The sequence below is a fragment of the Pteropus medius genome, unplaced genomic scaffold, assembly GCF_902729225.1.
Source record: "Pteropus medius unplaced genomic scaffold, Ma_sr-lr_union100, whole genome shotgun sequence".
Lineage (NCBI taxonomy): Eukaryota > Metazoa > Chordata > Mammalia > Chiroptera > Pteropodidae > Pteropus > Pteropus medius.
The window spans coordinates 10,930,266-10,952,909 of NW_024347788.1; the positions used below are offsets into that span (position 1 = coordinate 10,930,266).

At 49.9% G+C, this 22,644-nt stretch overlaps 2 protein-coding genes across 29 annotated transcripts in view; one reads left to right on the forward strand and one right to left on the reverse strand.

Moving 5' to 3' along the window:
* Positions 1-22,644, reverse strand: part of MCPH1 (microcephalin 1) — a 195,763-nt gene that overhangs the window by 67,629 nt on the left and 105,490 nt on the right. The window contains exon 13 of one of the 27 annotated variants that reach the window (XM_039877265.1): positions 1,903-3,595. The exons of 17 other annotated variants lie outside the window; for them this stretch is intronic. In XM_039877265.1, coding sequence (XP_039733199.1) covers positions 3,379-3,595 — 217 coding nt within the window. In that variant the 3' untranslated portion in view covers positions 1,903-3,378. Of the gene's footprint in view, positions 1-1,902; positions 3,596-9,719; positions 9,804-11,702; positions 11,770-12,155; positions 12,283-13,935; positions 14,140-22,644 lie in introns of those variants that run through there. 9 more of the 27 variants (XM_039877271.1, XM_039877272.1, XM_039877282.1 and 6 more) reach the window with 9 other exon arrangements.
* Positions 1-22,644, forward strand: part of ANGPT2 (angiopoietin 2) — a 49,741-nt gene that overhangs the window by 2,527 nt on the left and 24,570 nt on the right. The window lies entirely within an intron of this gene.

Below are 22,644 nucleotides of genomic sequence, written 5' to 3' on the forward strand. Positions count from 1 at the left end.
TTACTAAAATAGGTTGTGACTCTTAGTAAATGAGAGGAAATTAAATAAAGCAGACCTTATGTTTCTCAGAACCTCAGGGCTTTACCCCAAGGGTGTGTCATTTGCAAACGGGGTGAGTTTTCTAAGTGTCTCGCGGGGGGATCCAGCACTGCAGCCCCCTTCAGCTCCGGTGCTGGCTTTGAAGGTGACCCACGTGGGCGGGAGCTCCGGCCGGTCTCGCTGCCGGTTATGCTGTGACAGGTTGGTCCTGTGCTAGGAGCTACGATGAGTCCACTGTCTCAGAGGCTTTTTTTTGGAGAGTTTACCCAAAATAGGAGATTGAATGTCAGTTTTTCTTTCACGAGGGATCGTGTTCACATGGAAACCTGGGAGCTATTTATACGAAACCTGCCATCACCCTGGAATTCCACTTTATATGGACCATAGATACTGTAAAGGTTTAAACGAATTATGGGAATAGTAGATTAATCATTAAATATAATGAGATTGCATCGCGATGCTTACACGGTAGAGGATGTGACTATTTAAAGCCACGTAGGGACTTTAACAAGCTGGTTCGCCTCATTCGAGACTTTTCCCCCGGGAGAGTATAATTATGTTCGGTCTTTCATTTCACCATGAACTTTCTGTTAGGATATCTTATCTTAATCTCAGAATAGATCTCGGCTCCTCATCTGTGCTTCTCATTAACTCTCCTGCGTTCAGAGAGGAAGCGACTAAGTTATTAGTCGAGCCCTGAGCCTTAATGAATGAATGCTCCCGGCGCTGCAGTGATGGCTACAAGAGAGGTGGCTGCAAATCAAAAGACAGAAAACCACAAAAACCTGTCAAAAAGACCCGCCGTGTAATACGAAACTCATTGGTAAGATTTTCACGAGCGCTCTCCCTCGTGGCCGAGAGTCTCTCTTCCTGAGAAGGTCCTAGAGGTCTGCCCTTTTAAAACCGTCTAAAAGTCACAGGTGTATGATTAACGACGTTAAGGTTAAAAAGTACAGAGCAACAGTTTCAAATACTTGGAAGACGAAACTGTCTCCTTAATCTCTGCTGGGCAGTGACTCCCCGCCTCCTCTTCAAGGATCGCGCTGGCTTGTGAGCAGCCTCCCCACAGCTCCCTGAGGCTCTGTGAACGCCAGGGCTCCAGCCACGGGGACGGAGGGACAAAACACTCCCCATTCTAGTAAACATTCTAATCCGCCCGGCGGGTAAATCATCTCTTAAAATAAACAGTCAAGAAACATAAAAGAATGTTTTGCCAAACGCGAGGCTGCTCTGTTGCATCTGCTTAATGCAGCGCACGTTAGGTCTACCTGAGACTCCAGAAGCCGAGCTCACGTTTCTCTCTCAGATCCGCGACTCGCTTCCCTTGAACCTTCGAGACTGTGTAGAGAAGGGAAAAAACAAGGAATTCGACGCGACGCGACCCCAATTTTTTCCCTTTTCCGGGTTTAAGGAGTAAATATTTGAACAGTGGCGCAGTGGTATTTCTAAATTCCTCCTTCGGCTATCTGGCTAAATGTCACCGAGGATGACTCGATGTTTATCTTCTCAGTGGCTCCGCACCTGTCCTCCTGGCCTGCCGGGTAACGAGCACCTGAGGAAGTCAGTTTGTGTTCTCACTCGGTTTACGAGCTTCTGGTTTGGGAATGAAAGCAGAAGAGCAAACATGAAACCCACTTAACGTCCTTAAATGGAACCTCCCTGCTTGTTTTTTTTCTTCTGTGTTTTCTCACCTGTGATAATAAACGCTGCTTTTTATCATAAGGGAGAAAATAATATATAATGGGATACTAGATAAGCCACACGATTCAAGGATCAACACCACAACCTAACACCTATTGATAGATTATCACAGAAGAAAAAGCACGATTCTGTGTTTCTCGTTGTTTTAGGTATTTCCTTTTCTTTAGGGCTGTTTTTTTTTGTTTTGTTTTTTAATGTTTCCATATTTCCTTTCTCTCTCTGGCCAATACTGAAAACAAGAGAGAAAGAGTGAAAAAAAAAGAAACCTTTAAGCTTTTAAGACAACTTGTCAAGGAGGAAAATAAGACCCAGTTTCTGGTTAAATTTCAGGGCAGACGAATAGCATTTCAGCTTCTGAGTGCTTAGCATCCACAGCCTATGGAGCTTGCACTAAGACGAAAGCTGTTTTGCAGATCATCAAAAGATGCCACCCTGCCCTTTTAATCTGGCACGAAAAAGAAGTGTCAGACTGGTGAATGAGGACAGAGAATATGAATGGAATAACACAGGGAAGGCCAACTTTCTGCTCGGTGGTTAAACAGGATGAGATAAACCCCGCGATGGCTACTGCACCAAATGTACCACAATACCCCTTGCTAATTCTGCGACTATTCTCAACCTCTGCCCCAGTGACAGTAAATATACTTTATGAAAACTGACAAATAACTTACGAAATGGATCGTGTCTTGCTAGGAGACCAAATTTTTTTTTCCCCCAATAAGAGGAAATAGAGAAAGGAAATAAACAACTATTTCACACTAATGAATACTTTAAATTTATAAACAACTGCAAAGCCTATTGTGCTTTAAAACAGAATGTTTTGAAAAATACAGCTACTGCCTATGAAACTGAGGTAAACATTTCCTCTGTCATCTTCCTTTTTTTCCCCTCCAAATGACAGAAACTGGCTAGAAACTGTAAACCTGAGTGATTGAGATCCTTTTCTTTCTTTAAAAGTAAGAGTGACACATATACCCTTTTAGTAAGGTGTAAGAACTGCTCCTCATCAGTCTGTGTGTTGGGAACACGGCAGTTTTGCCCCTGAAAACAAAATTGCCATCAATGGGGAAAACCGAAGCGAGGCTCACGTGAGCTCAGGCACAGCCCCTGCCCCTGCTCACCCCTCCCAGGGGCTGTGTGTGAGTGTGTCTGAGTGTGTGTGTGTGTGTTTATCACGTGTGGCTGCAAAAGCCCCAGAGCCTGGTTCATTAGTGGAAAGAAAAAAATTTCCATCCTGTCCCTAGCTAACGGTCTCCTGCAGAGCTGGAGCAAAAGAACTGTCCCTACATAGTGTCTGTTGTGTCCTGAGTCACGGAGGTGACCGTTCAGGGCTAGAAGCAAACGCGTGCATTCAGATGAGCTGATTAAACCCTTTACTTAAGGCAGAAGGAAAACGGTCACTTTTGTGATCTCATGATGTATTAATACCATTATGGTCGGGGAGAAAGATGATTAAAGCTTCGCCGCGGTACGCGAAGTACAATATATTCAAGCTTGGAAAATGCAAGTGTAACAGCATGTTTACTATGTGTTATGCCAGATATGTAGTACAACATGATACTATACACAACACGTGAAATGTCATACGTGGTTCCTATTATTACAGACAACGTGTGAAATATAACGTGGTTACTATTATTAGAGAGAGTACATGTGTAATATCTGCTTTCCAGGGTCAAGTAGCCTCTGCTTGACATACTGGATTAACCAGGCAGTATCGTACTTCGGGGAGATGATGATCTGCCTGCAGAGTCTAGAACTAGGAAATGGCCTTGAGCACACAGCTCCCATAATATCTTGCTTCCTGTTCAGAGAACAGATATTCTGTACAGTCTCCATCCTGAACTGTGAAAACCTGTGGGTTTTAATCAATATGATTCGTTACAGTTTACGAACAGGTTGTAATCCAAGAGTTATCTATAAGCCAGTTACTTTATATGGAACTTGAAAAGGATAATGGCCTTATAAACAGTGATCGGATGCTCCGGTTGGCCCACAGTGCTTATTTTAATCCATAAAATAACTGAAATTTTGTATATTTGCAACTGGAAAACAACGGTTCTGATAAACCCTACCAACATACAGATAATTTAAAAGATAAAACAATTAAGGTTATGGAAGTAATATGTGGGCAATGCAAGATAGAAAGACCAAACCATTCAAACACTGAAAACAGGAAGCAAATTCTCCATCCTCCTAATCTTTCGGCCCTTTCTTCAAGATGAGCACTTAGAGATGTATACCAGCCCTTCACTGGGACACATTTAATATCAAAACAAATGCATTTCCTTCTTAAAACACATACGGGGACTTTATGCCATGATCAGAGTCTTTTTTTGGCTGCCAAATGACATGAAAAGAGGTTGGAAGGAAGAGATTTTATTTAGGAAAAAAGCAAAGTTTGAAGACTGATGTAAAAGAGAATATGTACGGTGAGGGGGGTGTTGGGGGGAGGGGCGGGAGGAACAGAATAGACTGTGATGGGAATCTTCAAGAGGAGAACAAGGGGCAGTGTACGACATGGCCATTTTAACAGAAAGGAGGTGGTTAATATCGTTCCGTGGTGGGGCCAGAGAATGACAGTGGGACCTGAGCCGCTCTGTGCACTTCCTGAGCTGACAGGAAGAGGGCGTGTGACACCAGTCGGGCACATGCAGGCTGATGCCACGTCAGGTGCTCACTCGGCAGAACACCTACGTAGTTAGTGACAGCGGCGGCTCAGCAGACAGCCATGCCTTCTCTCTCGTGATAAGCACCTGACTACACGTACTCATGATATACGTCTATACCTATCCGATAATTTATTTTTTTGATTAAAAATAACGTCTGAAGTGAGTCATATAGATTCTCTTCGCTATATCCTTCCTTGACTCGAAGGAAACTGACGATAAGATTGTTCTCCTAAAGTATTCTAGGATTCTTCTGATTCAAGAGCCACTGGACCTTGAGTCACATGCTTTTATCACTTGAATAATAGTAGCAATATAATAATAGACAGCGATCAAGTAGCACTGACGAACTTTAAAGCACTTTCCAGACCTCGCATCATCTGTCCTTCAAACATCTCTAGTGGGCAGGCCGCTGGGCATCAGCCCATGGGTTTTTCATCACGCGCAAACACGGCCGGCGTCGCATCGACGGGCTCCGCGGGTTAGAAGTCCTGTATGGATTACCGGGAGAAAAACGCGGGAAAGCACGCACGTCGCCACCTCCAACGAGAAGCAGAACTTCCCACGGGACCGGCAAGCCCGGAGAAAACTGCTGAGGGAAGTGGATGTGAACGGTGTGATTTCTTGGTTCGTTAACGCGACGTGAGCGAAACCCGCTCCACCCCTCCCAGCCCCCTGGGGGTTTCCAGTTCAGGGCAGGTGACATTAAAGCTCAGTCACGTGCTCAACAAGCATTTAGTAAAGGCCCGCGTGTGCCCAGGCAGGAGCGTGGGGTCAACCGTGAGGCGAAGACGAGTGGGGGTCGCAGCGCCACGTTCGAGTCAGACACTGTGACAGGAGGTGGCCAGAGCTACATGAAACGACAAACGCGTCAGAGGGGAGAGAACAGGCAGGCAGACGGGTCGGGGTGTCAGGGAGTGGGGTGTCGGGGAGGGGGTTCAACGGCGCGGGCGCCACGCTGAAGCTGCTTTCACAGAAGGAAAATCAATTACGACTGTTCCCAAATGTCCGCTTTGCCGGGTGACCCAAGTAATTCATGGTTACCATGGAGAAGAGAGTACACAATGCACAAACAATAAATATTACGTTCACGTCTATCATTCTGAAATAAGCATCCTTACTATTTGCTGCCTACATCTGCCGACGTAGATGTGATTGCTGTTAAACGTGCCACACATACGCCAACAGCATATGCGCCTACATGTATCCGATAACTTACGTATTTTAATTAAAAGTACCAAGGGGGTGAGCCTGAGAGGTCAGGTAACGTGGCGGACCCCTCAAGGTGGTAATCGCGGCAGCTCCCAGCTCCCGCGAGTCCCATCTTAAGGTACTGGGTGCTCAGGGTGCCCACCCAGGACCACTCAGCAGCGCTGGCCCGCGCGGGCCCGCCGCCAGCCTCGGCACATGACGGCCGCCGAGTGACAGCCACGTGACCGAACGCCTGCAGGTAAGAGCGGCCGTCCTCTCTAAGTGGGGACTGTGCCGAACCTGCCGGGCAAGACACAAGCTGCTGGGAAGATCTTGAGTGTAAAATAATTACGTGAAATTCCAGTGTAGTTGGTAAGAGCAAACTGTATGGTAACCAAGAGATTATGACACAGCAACCATACGCAGGGAAAGAGCCCTTCCTGGAAGTTGACTGAATTTCACACCCAAAAAAGTCATGTGTGACCTGCCCTGTCCCCTGTATGATTTTGACAATGACTAGAAGAATGTCTCTCCCATCTGGCACTCTACAGACAGGTATAACCAAAAAGATCTTGGCGTCAGCGTGTTATTATTGTGTAAAGCGAGAAAACAAAGCTCAATGATTTCCTGTAATCAAAAACTAAAAATTTTCACGGATACTATTTTAGAATAAAAGTTTCCATGTTTACTAGGATTAAAATGACTGTTTTATGTAGGGTTTGAAAATAAAGAGACAGACTTTCCATCCCCCCCTTGCCCCACCTACCTGAGCGTTGAGTCAGGTGTGCTAGCTGTCTGCTTTAAATTAATATTTTAATTAGATAGTTGCCCATGAAATCGCCTTTTCTTTCTTACCCTAATCTTGGCATGCACCGGCTGAGGATGTGAAACCTACTAAAACTCTCCTGAGAAGGGGATTAACATTATCACTCTCTCAATCAGCTAAAATCATTCTCTTTGCGATGCAACAGGAACCTAATTAAAGCCCCTGGGGGGACGCACCCCGGGGGGGCCCTGGGCCTGTAATTACTTTGCTCCAAAATCAGCCTCTGTCCCTGCTTTCAGCGGCTTTTCACAGGTCTAGAAATAGCTTTTGGAATCTTTACACAGACCACTTAACAGTACGCAGTGTTCGCATCCAATATTTAATATTTAAAACACCAACAATCAAGAAAACTACATATATATGTTAAGAATATAATCTGCCATCTTTAAATACGTAACGTCATGATTTTCATGGACGACGATGATTTTTAAGGAGAGACATGAGAACACGGAGGCCTTGGTAAACACATTATTTTGTCGCGTCGACACCGTTTACGTGTGCGTAAGAGTCGCTGTCTCAGGAGGAGGCGGGCGTTCGGCTTCTGCACGTCTTGGTGTTGTCATGGCCCGTGCAGACGGCCTCCGCATCAACACCTGCTCACCTGGGGAGGGTCTTCCTGACAGGAGGGGGCACTCCGCCAGGACGATTCATCTGGCGGTTAGCTTGGTGACAACACTGCCTGCCCCTAATCGCCCGGCGTTCCGGGACACGGGCCAGCAGCCCCTTCGCTGGGGCTGACCGGCTAACTGTGGAGGTGGAGGTGAAGCCTGGCTGGTGGGCTCACCTCCGGATGTCACCAATTAGCACCTGGCGTTGGCCTGGGCATGCTCTACGCTGCAGATTCGCACCCTGGCCCCCCAAAGCACGGCTTGGTACTTAGGTTTGAGGCAAAAGGGGGAAACCGTGCCTGCAATTGTCTAATGTCGCTGATTTCACAGCGGGGGCTGCCTCTTTGGTACAACCTGCTGCCTCCCGCAGCAGGGCTTGGGACAGCCAGCAGGACGGCCTCTGTTCTAAGACACGTGGCAGGGGCCTCTGAGGCCCTGAACACCACCACCTGGAAGGAGAGAGGAGAAGCCATCAAAACCCGGGACCGTGTCAGGGGTGTCATTTTGGGCTAAGGCAGCCCCAGGAGTTTAGCCAGAGGAGAGCAGAGGGGACACTGTGTTCAGATTCTCCCGAATTTGGGATGACAGCATTCCACACCGAAGCCACCAATGACCAGAGGCAAAGGAGCCTAAGTGCCCACGCAGTGGGCACGGCCATCATCAGACAGGCGAGCCGCCGAAGTTATTCCACCGAAGTTGCCCACGTGTGCCGTGAACTACATAACCAGGGACAGCTGGCTAGGTGCACTGGGGCAACCTGAAGCCACAGAATAAGTTTCTTTGTTGTCGTTTCATTTGTCCCTCGTTATATGTAGCCAATGACTTTTTTTAAAGACAGTTTTCTTAGGGCGGTTTTAGGCTCACAGCAAAGTTGAGCAGAAGGTAGAGATTTCTCATGCGCTTCCTTCGCCCCTGCATGCACCAGCCCCCCTCATTAATGTCCCCCTCCAGAGGGTCCATTTGTTACAACAGATGAACCTGCACTAATACGTCGTCATCCCCCAGAGTCCACAGTTCACAACAGGGTCACTCTTGGTCCTGCGCCTTCTATGAGTCTGGACAAATGGATGACGTGCGCCCACCACTGCTGTATCGCACGGCATCTTCACTGGCCCGAAACCCTCCGTCCCCACCTGTCCATCCCTGCCGCCCCTGCAAACACCGATTATGTCCCCACAGTTGTGTCTTTTCCAGAACGTCAGAGTTGGAATCAGTGTGTGTAGCCTTTTCAAACGGCCTTCATTCACTTTGTGAATGACTTTTTTTAAAAGCATGACTGGCTATACATGTGACTGGCGACACTGCCTTATTCGACTAAGTTACCCGGATAAAACGCCCACCGCACCCTCAGAAATGTGCGGCTTCTTACCCACAGTGGGGACGTTGGATGGGGGGACGCTGTGCTGGAAACAGCAGGGTGCTACGCACTGCCAGGGCCGTCACGGCGATGGGCTTTAATAACAGCATCAGAAACACCCTTATCAAGTTCCGTGCCGTACCTCACAGTGATGATGATAATTCCGCTCGCTCTCACCGGGCCGAACGATCTGATTTTACACCGCGCAGCAGACCTTTGCTCTGCGAGATGATGAGCCTCCTCTCGGCACAGAGGGCGGCTGAGTGTGTGCAGTGTCTTCGTTTACCCTGCGTGGCCGAGTGCCTCTCAGCAGGAACACCCCGCTCCGGGACGGTTCATGGCACCTCCTAAGCCGCCCTCCCCGTGCTCCGTCATGCTCGTGGGGAATGCTGTGAGCCCACCACAAGAGTCAGCCTTTGTGGCTAAACTTTTTATCACATCAGCTTTCAGTAAATTGCAGGCAATGCTCCTCTTCCGTTGGTTCTGTTTTTTATGGCAGGAGGCAGGAACTAAGTGAATATTAAAGGGCAGTCCCGAACTACCTTCTGAACAGGCATTCTGGGGTTAACTAGTCAACCTGCACATCTTGGTGGAAAAGATCTGAAATTCTTAAGGGGTATTGTTTCTTCTGGGCTCTTGAAAGCATTTTCTCTGCCATCAGATTTGTGGAAGCAACAGATACAATCAATTGTTGGTTGTGCGCTGGATAATCATAAACATTAGTCTGAAGATCACTCAAGTATTCCTTTGAGTTTTATTAACTACTATCGAGTCTTTGGAACCCTGAAAAGTTATTACATGCAGATGTAGCTTAAAACCTCCCTAAGCGAAATTTCTTAATGGGAGATTCTGGTGCAAAAATGCTGCTGGAGAGAAGAAATTTCGCTGAACCACATAAAATAATCAAATTCCAACCACAAGCTAATGATCTCCGCTTAGCCTTTAGTGTAAGTGTATGGAATTCCTTGTTATTTTTAGCTACTAAGGAATAGATTTTTAAATTTCCTTTAAGAAAAGAAAAGCTTATCCAGTTTTAACTTTATAAAATGTTAACTACAGAAATCGCTGCCCGGAACTGATTTTAACTAAACATGCTCTTAAAACCTGTGATGGTCGGGACAATAAGATTATAATTTAAAGAATCAGAATTAATCGGACCACCACCGCCTGGCCACCCGGGATGGGTAACTAAGGTAAAATACGGTTCCCTTCCGGGTTAGAACAGGCACCTTACTCCACCCGTGCGCTCCTCTAGCCGGACAACGGTTAATGCACAGAATTTATTTACTGTCACGTGGTCCGCCTGCCCCACCCATGGCGGTTTCACAGCCTCAAGTGCAGCATTAACCGACGGCGAGCTGCTTTTCCTCCTCCTTCACCCCAAACACCACCGCCATTCCGGTAAACGGTCTCTGGAGGAGACAGGAAAAAAAGGAGGGAAACAGCTGATGAATAAATAACGCTCTTCGCCTAACTGGACCCCTTCTCTGTCCGCCCTGGGTTTCAGCGACTCCGATCCTAAGGCAGAGGCACGAGGCGTCCCGCAGCGCCTTCCGCTCGTGTCCGAAACGTCTGCAGTTCGGGCAGAGAGGGTGCTGCCCGTGTGGCGGCCGCCGCGGGAGGCAGGGCAGAGCAAGGCACCGCTCCCCTTGGTGCGCCGGAGCTGGCCCTGAACAGGGACCGTGGCGACGATGCTGCCTGCCATCGCGACGGCAGCCGGCACGGTCCGGGGCAGACGCTGTCTTCCTCCTTCAGAGGGGACGCTCAGGCTCAGAGTGGGGGCAGCTGGCATGGAGCTGGCACAGCGACGGTCGGTGAAAAGCCACGTGTCTCCCCGTGTGGAGGGGGCGCTGACAGACGTCCCCGTGTCCCCTCTGCCAGCACACGCGCCGGGGCCCCGCCTGGGTGGGCGGTGGGCTGCATCTTACCCCGGGGTGCCGAGGGACCGAGGCGCTAGGTGACCCGCGGGGTGCCAGACCGCAGAGCCGGGACCTACACCGCAGAGGGCCCGTTCCGCAGCCTGGCAGTGGGTGGCGCTATCCCGCCACCGCCCCAGCTCTGCTTTGTCACTCTCGGGACTGGCACCTACACGGATCCGCGGCACCGGGAAGCCCCGTGACGAAGCCGCCGCTCGGCTGCGAGGACCCACGCCCTGGGCGGCTGCTGCGGGCCCTGGCATCGCGAGACGCATGTGTCACGTGGCGCGATGGCAGCCAGTGAAGGCCGGTGACGCGGCACGTGCTTGGCCTGTTTTCAGGCCTATGGAGGGATTCACGAGTATGCAGATGAAGGTGGCAGAACGGACAGCGGCCGAGCCCCGCGGGGTCAGGGATGGGGACCGGCCTCCCGGAGCGGGGACTCGCCGGTCGCTCAGCCCTGCTCCCCCAGGCCGGGCCGCCCTGTTCGTCCCTTCAGACTGCTGCCCGTCTGTCTGGGGGAATCCAGCACCTTCTCCCTCCAAAGTGTCACTCAGAGTAAAGCCTACTGATCTCAGGCGCACACCTTGATGATTTGTGTAACTGGGTGGTGACCAGATGGCTCCCTCCTGCGCCCCGCCTGGTAACCCTTCCTCCCAGGTTGGTCCGCGCCCTGCCCGCCGCCACTGTCCGTCATGCTCCGTCCTGCATTTCGTGTCACGGGAACACCCAGCGGGCTTTCCTTTTGGGCGCTGCGGGGACGTCCGCCCTCCCCCGCACAGCGCAGCGCTTCCCCGCGGACGGCGTGCCGGGTGCCGGGTGCCGGCTGCTGCTCGCGCTCGGACTGTGGCGCTGCCTGCTGGCCGCGGCCCGGGCGTCGTTTCGGCTGTGCTGTTGTCGCCGGGGCCCCCGCCTTCCTGGATGGCTCCCGGGACTGACACACCTTCCAATGAAACGTGCTCTTCAGAAAACGTGCTGGAGGGGACTCGGCGTGTCCCTCGGGTGCCAGAAAGGACTGCTCAGGAAACGTTCTCAGTGTTGGCCAAACCTAATCCCGCCGAGGTCCAATAGGGGGACGAGGCGATGAAACGCAGGGCCTGCCGCGCCGTCCACCGCCCCCTCGGCCCTTCCCAGGCGTCCCCTGACAGAACCTTCCTTTGCCAGCGTCGTCAGAGACAGATGACTCTATGCAGTTTCCAGATTAGATCTGGCTCCTGGGAACGCCTGGGTCTCCTTTATTCCAAGTCTTCCTAAACGACATCGCGCTTCAACCTGAATGCCTCACGGCCAGTGCTCGGGAACGCCATGAGGTCTACCTTCCGCACTGTGCACGGCTCGCATCGGCTCCCGGGCAGTGCCGGCCTGCTTCCTGCTCAGCCACGGGGACCACAGGGACGCACAGCATGGACGTCAAAAGCCACGAGCCCCCTCTCCAAGGTCGACTGGAGCAGATCTAGTGGCACTGGGGACAAGGATTAAGATGAAGATTCGCAGCCCAGTTCTGAGTTTACCACTGTCGTTTTCAGTTATTTCCTTAGGAACGCCCCCTCCCCTACCCCGAGTGCCCATGCTCCTGGGGACCAATGGCTCAAGGGCTCAGGAACAATTGAAAGAGGTCTCCACATACCACCCAGAAAATGCTGGCTGAGCTGCTGGACCACCACACGGACAAACCTTCACTTCTGTTCTGACTCTGGCCTCCTTGAGCCACAGGCCTCCTAAAGCCACTGCAGATGGGGCCAAGATTCCAGGGGACAAACCACCCATAATCTGAACCCCAGGAGCAGCCAAAACGCCATTGTAGGTCCTTCGGCCGGGGGGACTCGGCAAAGCCACAAAGTGTAAGCTGGCATCGTCACCACTTTAATTTGAAACCAGATTTCTACAACCAAGGGAAGCTCGGTACCGCTGATAAAGTTCAACTGGCTTGTAGGAGTCAAGACCAAATCGCAGCAGCGACCACAGCGATTTCTGGCTAAAAAACAGGGGTGAGATGACTCATTTCAATGGAAACAAACAGACCTTAACAATGAGAAAGCTCTGTTACTGCGCCTTTCTCTTGTGTGCGCCCTCACCCCTCGTTCCCACTTCCTGGGCGCACCCTCGCCCCTCACTCCTGCTTGCACACGAGCGTGCTGTTCCCCCTGAATGAGTCAGTTAAGAAGTGAACCTTAAGTGACTCGTGTGAATGAGTGTCGGCTCCGAGGACGAGGTGGTGTGCTTCCCTGTAGGATACCATCACTCGGAAAGCACTCGTCGTAAATACTTGACCACCCGGAGGTTAAGCGGAGCGAGTCGGCCACCCCCTGGTGGCTAAGGTGATGCTGTGACCCCTCATCGTCCTGACAGAGAAATATATCTCTTGAAATGATTTCTTTCCCCTTTAAGTTGTTCGTGAAAAGTCAAGCATGCAGAAGAAAAAGTCGATTCTGAATGGCGTGCTTTTTATAACTCATGGCAGTGGAGTGAGAGGGGACAGGAATTTTCCACTAGCTTCCCCTGGAACGGCCGTGCATGTGAGCGGCAGGGCGGGAGAGCAGGGGCCTCCCGAACAGAAAGCAGTTATGGGAAGATGATTCGAGCGCCTTGGACGCTTCCCGCAAGCATGTGGAGAACCACACATCCTGCGCTGTCCAAGGGAAGCTGGTTTTCCTGGGTGCTACAAAGCGAGCTCGACTTCGAACACGTGCGGGCGGCGAGCGTGCAAACCATACATCACACGCAGAAACCAGCCGCCTTCGTGAAGCTGGCGCACTTGTGCTATGACGCCCCAACGCGCCGGGCGGAGGCCACCTCTCCCGGAGCGGTGTCAGCCCGCGGGGCGACACGGTGCCGAACGCCTAGCTTGCAAGAGACACGGCTGTTTTCCTTAATGGTTTCGGAAGTGAGGAAAATACTCCAGTGTACAACTTAATGAAGATCCAATATAATTTACTACTTCTTTTGGACTTACTGGTTTTCCAATAAATGTATCAAATCATGGAGATGGCGGTTAAAGACAATGTCCCTCCGGGTCGGGGGAAGGGAAGGACGAGGGCGGGCGGAGCCGACACCCTACTGAACGCAAGCTTCTGGGGAGACAGAGGTTCCGTGACTTTCCCAGCTCGGGGCACCCTCAGTGTTTCAGCATTTTATTTTTTTAATTTTTTTCTTATGGCACCTCTAGGCCAAAAGAAGTACCTAACAGTTACATTTATTAAGTAGTTAGGTTCAAACGACTTAGGTATTTACGTCCTGACAATTTAGTAGTCGCTTGAAAACACAAATACGCACCAGTGGAAAGAGAAGCAAGCAACGGCTCTGCTTTCCCCGTGAGCAAGCCCGGTTACTACGAGTGGGCCGTCAGGCTCGGCCCGGCTTCTCGGACGTGGGAATCAGACGGGACCTCATTTCAGGCTCCAGGCTGAAGCTCATCCAGTACTTGCTTTTTAGGACAACGAACAACGATCGCCAAAACCCCAGCTTTGCCCCACGGCGCAATCTAGCAGTGCTGAAACTGTGAGTCACCTTGACCTAGCAGGTCCTCCAGGGGCCGACGGGGGCTGAGCACGGCTGGGTCCCCCCCGACCAGTCCGACAGTGTCCCAGGCCTCCTCTGAGCTTGCTGTGGCGCACGGCCTGGGAACTATGCTGATTCGCTCCATTTAATCCTCACACTCACACCGCACAGTAGGCATTTCACCAACGAGAAACTCGAGGTTAATCAAGGGGACGGGACAGCCAGGCAGTACAGGTGAGCTAGGGTTCACACGCAGGTGCGTCCGAGTCCCAGAACCTGTGCCGTGATGAACCCACGACGTCTTCAAACACCACAGTTGTGACGTCTTTCCTACCTTAATCCAACACAAATAAAGCTACTTTATTCAGGTTTTTATAATGCTGTGCAAAAGCAGAAAATACTTGAATTGGAGCTACTCAAAATATGATTAAATTCAAAAGAGGAATTCATTTATTTCACTTTTCTCAGAATAATTTTGTATTCATTCCAGTGGGCAATGGGTAGCACAACTATTCAGAGAATAAATCATTTTCTTCCTACAGTTGAAAGCCACTGAACTCCAACAAAATGCAACCCATGACTCAGACATTTATTTATTTATTATTTATTTTTAGACTAATGGGAACTGCATGAATTCTTTCTTGGTCTTCCAAGAGCAAATGCCTTTTGTGCCTGATCCGGAAAGAATCGAGTTTCAGAATGTTAAATTACCAATTTACCTAAGCGAATGTTTTTAAAACCCTCTTTGGGTAGCTGAAATGGTTTCACCTACAGCCTTCTGCAGGCAGTCACTTTAAAATTACTTTTCCCAAGTTCCTTTCTATAGGCAGTGTTTAGGCAGAACCAGATGAAAGCCACAGACAAAGGTAAATAAAGCCACTCAGAGTAAGTAAGGTGGTAGTGTCACAGCAAACTTTGTCAAATATTTCACTTTTAATATCCTTTCCTTTAAAAAATCTGTTGAAGTTTTCAAATTGAAGTCTCAAACACAGGAAATGTATAAAGTGTATTAACCTTAAATTGACAGCTTCATGAACTTTCAAGGTATTAACTTACTCATGTAACTAGCATGGACATCAAGACATAAGACATCTCCGGCACCCCGGAAAGTCCCTTATGATCCTTGGCAGTTAACGGCCCTGCTCCCACTCCCACCAAACAGCACCCACCCAGAAACCACCGTTCTGACTTCCGTCGCCTCGGTAAGTTTGCGCTGTTTTCCCAAACTTGATATAAACGGGTTCATACAGTAGTGAGCACTTGAGTGCGTGGCTTCTGCTGCTCCACGTGATGCCTGTGACGGCACTCGATTTTAACAGCATTCTGTGCTGTTATTTTTAAAAACAGAGCTGCAGTGCATTAACACATCTAATCAGTCCCCATGGAGCAACATTACAAATCAAAATAAAAATTCCATGTGAGAAAGAAACCAGTGAAAACTGCTCGCCAAAGATTGTCATTTGGCAGTTTCGAGTCAGTATCATATAACTGGGCACAAAACATACTTCGAGTCCTCGCAATTTGGACGGTTCAGCAGATTTTATATACAGCAAACTGGCAGGTAAGAAAGCTTCCTTTATGGTGACGTGTGACTCTACGTGGCATATCTGTGTCTTTATTGAAATGAATTCCTTCTTAGAGTGAAATTTTATAAGAAATTACTTATCTGTGCCATATCTGTGTCTTTATTTAAATGAAATTTTATGGGAGAATTACTTAGTAACTAAAGCCATAAAAATAAAATAATGTGTTTAAACTCCATTTGGAGCAATGAGACCTTTAGTTTATGGCCACATTTTCATATGTATTCTTACTCAACTACTGAAGAGAAAGCCAGTGCCCGATATGTAAATGACACACCCGGAAACAAAAGATTGAAACAAGCTCCCTCTAAAAATGAGTCAGAAGCAGCATCGTCCCCAGAACTGGTATTTTGTAAAGAGAAGTTTGACACAACATATATTTTGTAGCAAGACACTCTCATTTCGGGCCTGGAGGCATAGTTGGAGGCTCGCTGACTTGTCCGCAGTCATGATCACTATGCAAACTTCTCAGGGACGCCCTCTGGTGGTAGAGTCACACTGCAGCCATCTACACAGCAAGGGCGAGTAAGTGGCTGTCACAACAGCGCCCTGGACTGCGGGCCACAGACAGAGGTGGAACACGCCGAAGGCTCTCGTGTGCCTTCCGAAGCGAACGGCAGCCTGAGCACCGCCTGTCACTAGCACACAGTAAACACTTCGACAGGTACTTAACACACCTCTTGGCAAAGTTAAGATCAGAAATGAAGATAAGAGCTATATTTACAGTTAAAAAAAAAAGCCATACTGTTTTGTCTTGCCACGTAATGTGGGCATTGAATATTGTTTTGCTTTTGCTACATTGTTTCTGATTAGAAAAACATTCTATCACTGGTCAGGTTTAAAGTAAATTGCTAACGTGCTTAAAAATGCATTACAGCATTAAAAGTTAACTTGTAAAACAGCCTAAACAAATAATTTGTATTTTTAATGTAAGTTAAAAAAAAGCACTGATCAGTTTTGAAATACTTTGCTTCTGCAAATCACAGGCAAGTACACGCACATGGCCACTGAATCATCTAAATAAATACAAAAATATGAAAAGTCTGTAGCTTTAAACACTTTCGAGAATGAGGACGGAGCCAGAGGTCACATCAGAGTTAATCAGATCTAGTGGAAAACAGACTTGCCCTCCTAAATGGTTCAGCAAAGCATGACCGTTAGCTGTTATAAAATCATAAAATTAAAAAGCTGCAGCTACAGCTTTATGAACGTGAAAATCCTAGTGAAAAGAACACACCTGCCTGCCTATTTTCCCGCGTTATTACCGTGGCGACTCCGGTTTGTGGTTTGGATGGGTGCGTGATGCTAAGGGAGGCTCACGGCCCTCCCAGCACACATAGGCCTCATCCCACGCACACAGGAGCGTTGAGTTGAGGGGGGAAGCATGTGAACGTGTCGTGTCTGTGCCCGCCAATCCTCGGGAAAGCAGACAGAACAGTGTTCTGTGTTTGGGCCGAGGGGACGACAGCCCAGCAGGGAGCTATCGGCCAGATAACCGCATTCCGCTGGGGGTGGGTCAGCTGTATGTCATCACATACAAAGGGGGTGTATTTCATCACTAAGCATATGCAAATTAGGCCGACGTGCTCTGAGCGTCTGCGGGGGTAGCCCCCCGATTCTCTCCGCTGGTCTTCTCTCCACCTTTTGGTCTGGTGGCAGGAGGAGCTAAAGCAGCAGAGGGGCTCGTGTGGGGTCTGAGCGGGTGTGGGACACGCGGGGCGACTGAGATTTCTCGAGCATCCTCAAGTCCCCGGCCCCATTTCTTCCGAAGAAACAGCACGAGCTTCCCACCTGCCTTATAAAGAACCAGTTTGTCTTGAAAGTATCTTAAGACAAACATCATTTAAATTCCTTTAGCTGTTTCCTTTCCTATCAACTCAGTATAGTAATTGTGATAGGTAAATTTATTTCGTGCTGGGAAAAAAAAAAGCCTGCTCCAAAGATGATCACAGTGTCTTGTCCCCAGAAATGTAGCCAGGATTTTAGCAGACCCACATAACACGGAAAGAGACAGCAGCAGCAGGACAGATCGAAGACGTAAATAACCTTTGGGATCTGAACACTGCATCACCGAAGTGAAAGGTCACACTGTCAACCCTTGGCAGCACGTGTTTTAGGTGACTGCCCGTATGTCAGCGTAGGCACAAGGGTGCTGGGCCAGGCACCAGCGACCAGCGCTTTCGTGCTGTGACGAGCTTGTCCTGTGATCCAGGTCCCAAGACCCTCATCCACAAAATGGGAGCGTTTGACAATACTACTGATTTCTAAAGCCTCTTGCACTCAGCTTGTGAAGGTCTATCATCCCGCAGAGAAGTGAAAATGGATGAATATGTTTATACCTCCAGATATCGCCACACGAGGCCAGGTTATAAATATGCACATCTATGAACGTACACGTTTCAGAGCGGGTCTGCCGCAGAAAGACACCGAACTCTCTACTTGCTTCAGTGTTTCCCTCAGTGCGCCTGAATTTCGGAGGCGAGAACCTCGGTTCCCGGCTCCCTCAGGCTCATTCCCAGGCTGAGCTCCACCGCGGCCACTGTTCCCCTTTCATGAGAGAGAAGACAGTCTGACGCTCCCTTTCCTCCTGCCGGAAACATCCCGAATCCCAAGCTGAGACCCGGACGAGGTGCCCCGGGAGGCAGACCCACGGCAGGTGTGCCGGACGTCAGTGTGACGGTGTGGGCCTAGGTTAAAGCCACGTGCATCTGATGCTCTGGCTGGCAGCCAGTCCTCCTCCCCGGCGTCCCACACCCCGCCGGGACCTTCACCCAGAGGTCCTGTGCGACCCGGGGCCCGGGGCCACTCCACCTCAGCCTCGCCTTCTGTCCTGGTGGACCAAGGCCCTGGGCCTGTGGCCGGAGGACCTTGTGCTGTCTCTCAGGGCTCCTCCTGGGATGCCTTGACTCCTTTGGGCCTCACCTCCTCTCATAGCCACTCCCACAGGGACAGTCCCAGTGGGTGCTGTGGGGCAGCCCATAGGCCCCACCTTGGTGGGTGCCAGGGACCCCTGCTCCCTGCCCAGTAACGTCCTCAGGTGCCTAGGGACGTGGGGACCCTCTCCAGCGCTGGTGGAAGCATGTCCCAAGCGTGCGGGAGAGCTGACGCCCTCGGGGCTGGCCTTGCCCAGTAGGGATGGGGGCGCCCTGTTCCTGCCCAGCTGCACAGCTCTGGGTCATTTCCTAGGGCTCCTCAGGTCTGTGGGATGCCCCACTGGTCGTCCACCAAGTCCACACGTTTGAACTGGCCTCCTCCCGCCCTGCTTCCATCGCCTGCCCTCCTGGGACCACTTCCTCAGTAACCGTCCTGCACGCAGCCTTGTCCCGGGCCCCGCCTGGGGGGAACCCGAGCCAGGGCACCGCGAGAGTCGGGGAGGTTAAAACACGGGCAACTGTGCGCATGGCATTTTGTAACTGTGAACTGCTCTGACTAGTCTCGCGGTGCGTAAACGCAGACGTAGCCTTACACGATCCCCTGCGTGCTCCTTGCTCCTTGACCCACAGTGCCTGTCAGGTGTCAGGTGTCAGGTGCCTGAGCCAGAGCCTGTCTGGGAGACACGGGAAGAGCTTTGGGGAAGCTCATGTGCACCCCAGGGGCCCCCGAAAAGCCTCACCAAGTGACACACACTCTGCCATACAAAATGCCCATATTTATGAGGTTACTGTAGCAGCCTCAACTAAGCCAGCATATATTTCAAATGGCTGATAATGATTAAGAAAAATAGCCATTTTATCAGGAGGAAATGACTGGAAACTTTTGAGGGGAAAAATGTATTTTTTTCCTTAGATTTTGGAGTGATGGTAAAGGAGACGTACAAAGGCAAAATGTTGGGAATGTACGTGATAAAACCCCAAGTTAAATAACGAACAGGAATACGCAGTCACGCTCCCCAAAAGAAGCGAAGCCACGTGACTCCACGGGGCACAGATACATCGGCATCTCGAATTCCCTCCCATCTTATCTGCCGCAGAAGGGGCGGACCATGGGCTTTAGCATGGCACCGGCTGCTGCCTGCAACTCTATCCTTCATCATGCCTTCGAGTGTACCGTCATCATCATCATCGAAGCTTGTGGCTTCAGTCTCTTTATACCAGTGAGCACTTGAAAGGGGTCCTCCAGCCACAGGGGCAGATAGAGGAAGTCAAAGGATCCGCAGAAAGAAAGTGAAAAACGCATCAGAATAAGTTAGTCACAGGAAGTGCTTGAAAGAGCTTTTGCGGGGTGGGGCCCAGCAGGCACGGGGCTGCAAGCCTCAAGCTGGCAGGGTGTTCACTCTGGTCTCTTGCAAGGTTTAGGACAAAGGTTTGCTGTTGTCAAGATTCAAGCCTCAATCTCAGCGCTTCATGAATCCATCATTGAGCTTACATGATTCAAGCTTAGGGCAGTAAAAATCTCTGATTAAAAAAAAAAAAAAAAAGAAAGGAAGAAAAGCAAGCGAAGGACGGGGAAGAAAGCCTAGTTTTTAACACTTTTCTGTCTGAAGACTTCGAAAGACAGTTTCCTCGTGACAGGGAATCAAGAACGTTAGGTCAAAAGTCTCCGAAACAGAATATCCTGGGCCTTAATAATCTTGCATTCAAGTTTTCTAACTAATTGTAAGAGCAAATGGTTTGCCTGTTATTACTGGATTGTATGGCTATAGGATGGCTACAGAATTTCAGTATCCCAAGCAAACAAGAACACACACCTATAGGATTAGGAGACTTAAAAATAAATGGGGGGAAAAAAAAGATTTTTATATCGGAATGCACACACACAATGTAGTAGGTGTCTGATGGGGTGTGCGATGGGGTGGGGTATAACCTTGAAAGATGGGGGGACTCAGGCAAAGGGGGATGCAGATGGCGGCCGGAATCCTGGAGCAGCCTGAGTGTCAGGTACGGCCAGGAGGCCCGGTGCACACAGAAGTGGGGCTAGGTGACCGCGCAGAGTGCAGAGCAGGAAGGGTCTGTGCTGCCAGGCCTGGGACCTGCATTCCCTCTCACAGGCCAAGCTGTGAGGCAGCTAGCGACCTGGGCTGTGGAGTGGTCAGGCCTCCCCTGAGCCCTCTGGGGAGCTGTCAGGTGAGACGGCGGGAGGGGCTGCCTGCCAGTCCAGGGGACAGTAGATGCCAGGTGGGAAGGGATCAGCCAGGAGGGGTTCCTGAGGTGGGAAGAAGCCACCCTTTTTTCACAGGGGGGTGTATATGGAAGAGAGTACACGTACAGTATCTCCTCCTTAATCTGAATGCTAGAGAGTAAAATGTTTCCAAAGAAGCCCGAAGCCATTTGCTAACCCCCTAGGGAAACCAGGTGGTTAGATGGACGAAAACTAACGAATTACAATGTGCCAGCGCCTGGAGTCTGAGGTGGACACGACCTCTCACACGGGATCCATACAGCTGGCGAGGGACCCACGAGCTTTCGTACACTATCTCTGTTTTCCTGTCCCCAGCCAACATCAAGATCACGTCCCTTTTGGTAAAAAGGATGATGATGACCTTGGTGAGAAGGAAGCCAGTGAGGGGCACACCTCAGTGTGAAATCGATCTGCCGTGGTCGCCTCGCAAGTGCACTTGCTTTCCTGTCACATTCGACCATTCCCAATATTGGGGGAGTAAAGGGAAACATCGGGATATACTTTACATTAAAAAGAAATCGACTATGTGGTGTTAAAATATTTCATTCTGGTTGCTTGAGCTTCGATGCGCTGCCAACTTTTAAAGTCCGTGTTGAAGGTGCAACTCCTTTTTTGCAAATCAAAATGATACTGGACAATAAGCTCGGCCACTGTCGTGGTAGCAATAGCCTGAAAGTGTTCATTATGTTTGGATGACGCATACATTCTGAGGAAACAGAGACGGCTCAAGGACCCACGCTTTGGAGAGCGTTTAGACCATTCACAAGAGGACGAAACCAGTGTCCGCACAGCCCTTACACATCTGCAGTTGGGAGATTTTCAGAGGGACTCGGCACCCACAAATCAGCATCACTGCCTAGTCATCTTCAGACAGGAAGGCAAGGTTCCAACATCTCTGCAGAACATGAGTACGCGAAGCCACCCATGTGAGATGGGAAAGAACCCTGTCCCCTCCCCCGGGAGGTTCGAGTATCTCGGAACTGTTTTTGCTAAGAGCAGCTGAGTGCAAACGGCGAGGACGGGAAGCGTGGGCCACAGGACAGCAGAGCCGGACGCTGCCAACGGGAGGGGCCGTCATTTGCCTCTTTTCCTCTTGCGTTAAGACTTCCTTACACGAGAATGGAATTTCATTGGGCAGATTTCTATAATTCTGGGTTTCGGTCGCAGACAACAAAAACAAGAGACACTAAGCAGAGAGACATTCCGGGGCAATAAGCTAGAAAAGAATTAATGGGTCCAGGCCGAGAGCCGGGCAAATTTCAAGGTCCATCTGTCCACATGGGTCCGATGGGCTTCGTTTCTCCATGTGCTCTTAGGCCCCTGGGCATGTGGCGACTGAGGGAAAGGCCACTTGGAATGGGAACGCTTTGCCTAGAAATGTCCATTTTTACACTACATGAATGCCTGGAGTCTTCCTCTCTAAAAAGTACCACTAGTCTTTGGAGGGAAAGCAGATCCTTTTGTCACGAAGCTCCCAGGAGACAAAATCGACACTGGTGATCCTCGCTTTAGGATTTCTGTTAGTAAGAACGACCCCTTCCCTCAGCTGCGTGGTAGGTGGCCCAGCTGTTTAAGGCACGCTCGTGCCCACTTGGGAATATGCCACTTCCAGCTGTCGAAAGGCAGGAAAGTGTGGAGTGGGCTCTGGAACTGAACTACCCGTTTGCTTTCATCCAGTCCTCAGAAGGGCCCCGCCGCCAGGACACTAGGCTCCCCGTCTCCCACAGAAAGAGAACGCAGCCACTGAGACATCGGAAGTAGCCGATGAACCTGAACTCGTTCCTGTGCTTGTTGCCGGTGCTACTCTTTCTCAGATAAACACATTCTTCTCTGTTCCCAGACAGTTCTCATCTGTCAGCATCCACTTCTCTCAGAACCTTAACTTCTCCACTACTGGTGTAGGATACACAAATCTTTTTGAGAATCGGCACAAAATGTCTGATACTCGACACTTCTGTTTGTTCCTCTTTTCTCCCCAAGACTCTGATTAGTTTGCAATTGGGTCAGCGTCATACAGAATGTTCCTTTATGTAGTTGCACATACTGTAGACAGACACGAGGCTCATCTAGACTACTTTTAGGATGTGTGCACACACATGTCATGTGTATACACCTACAATTTGTTTCAATGTAACATG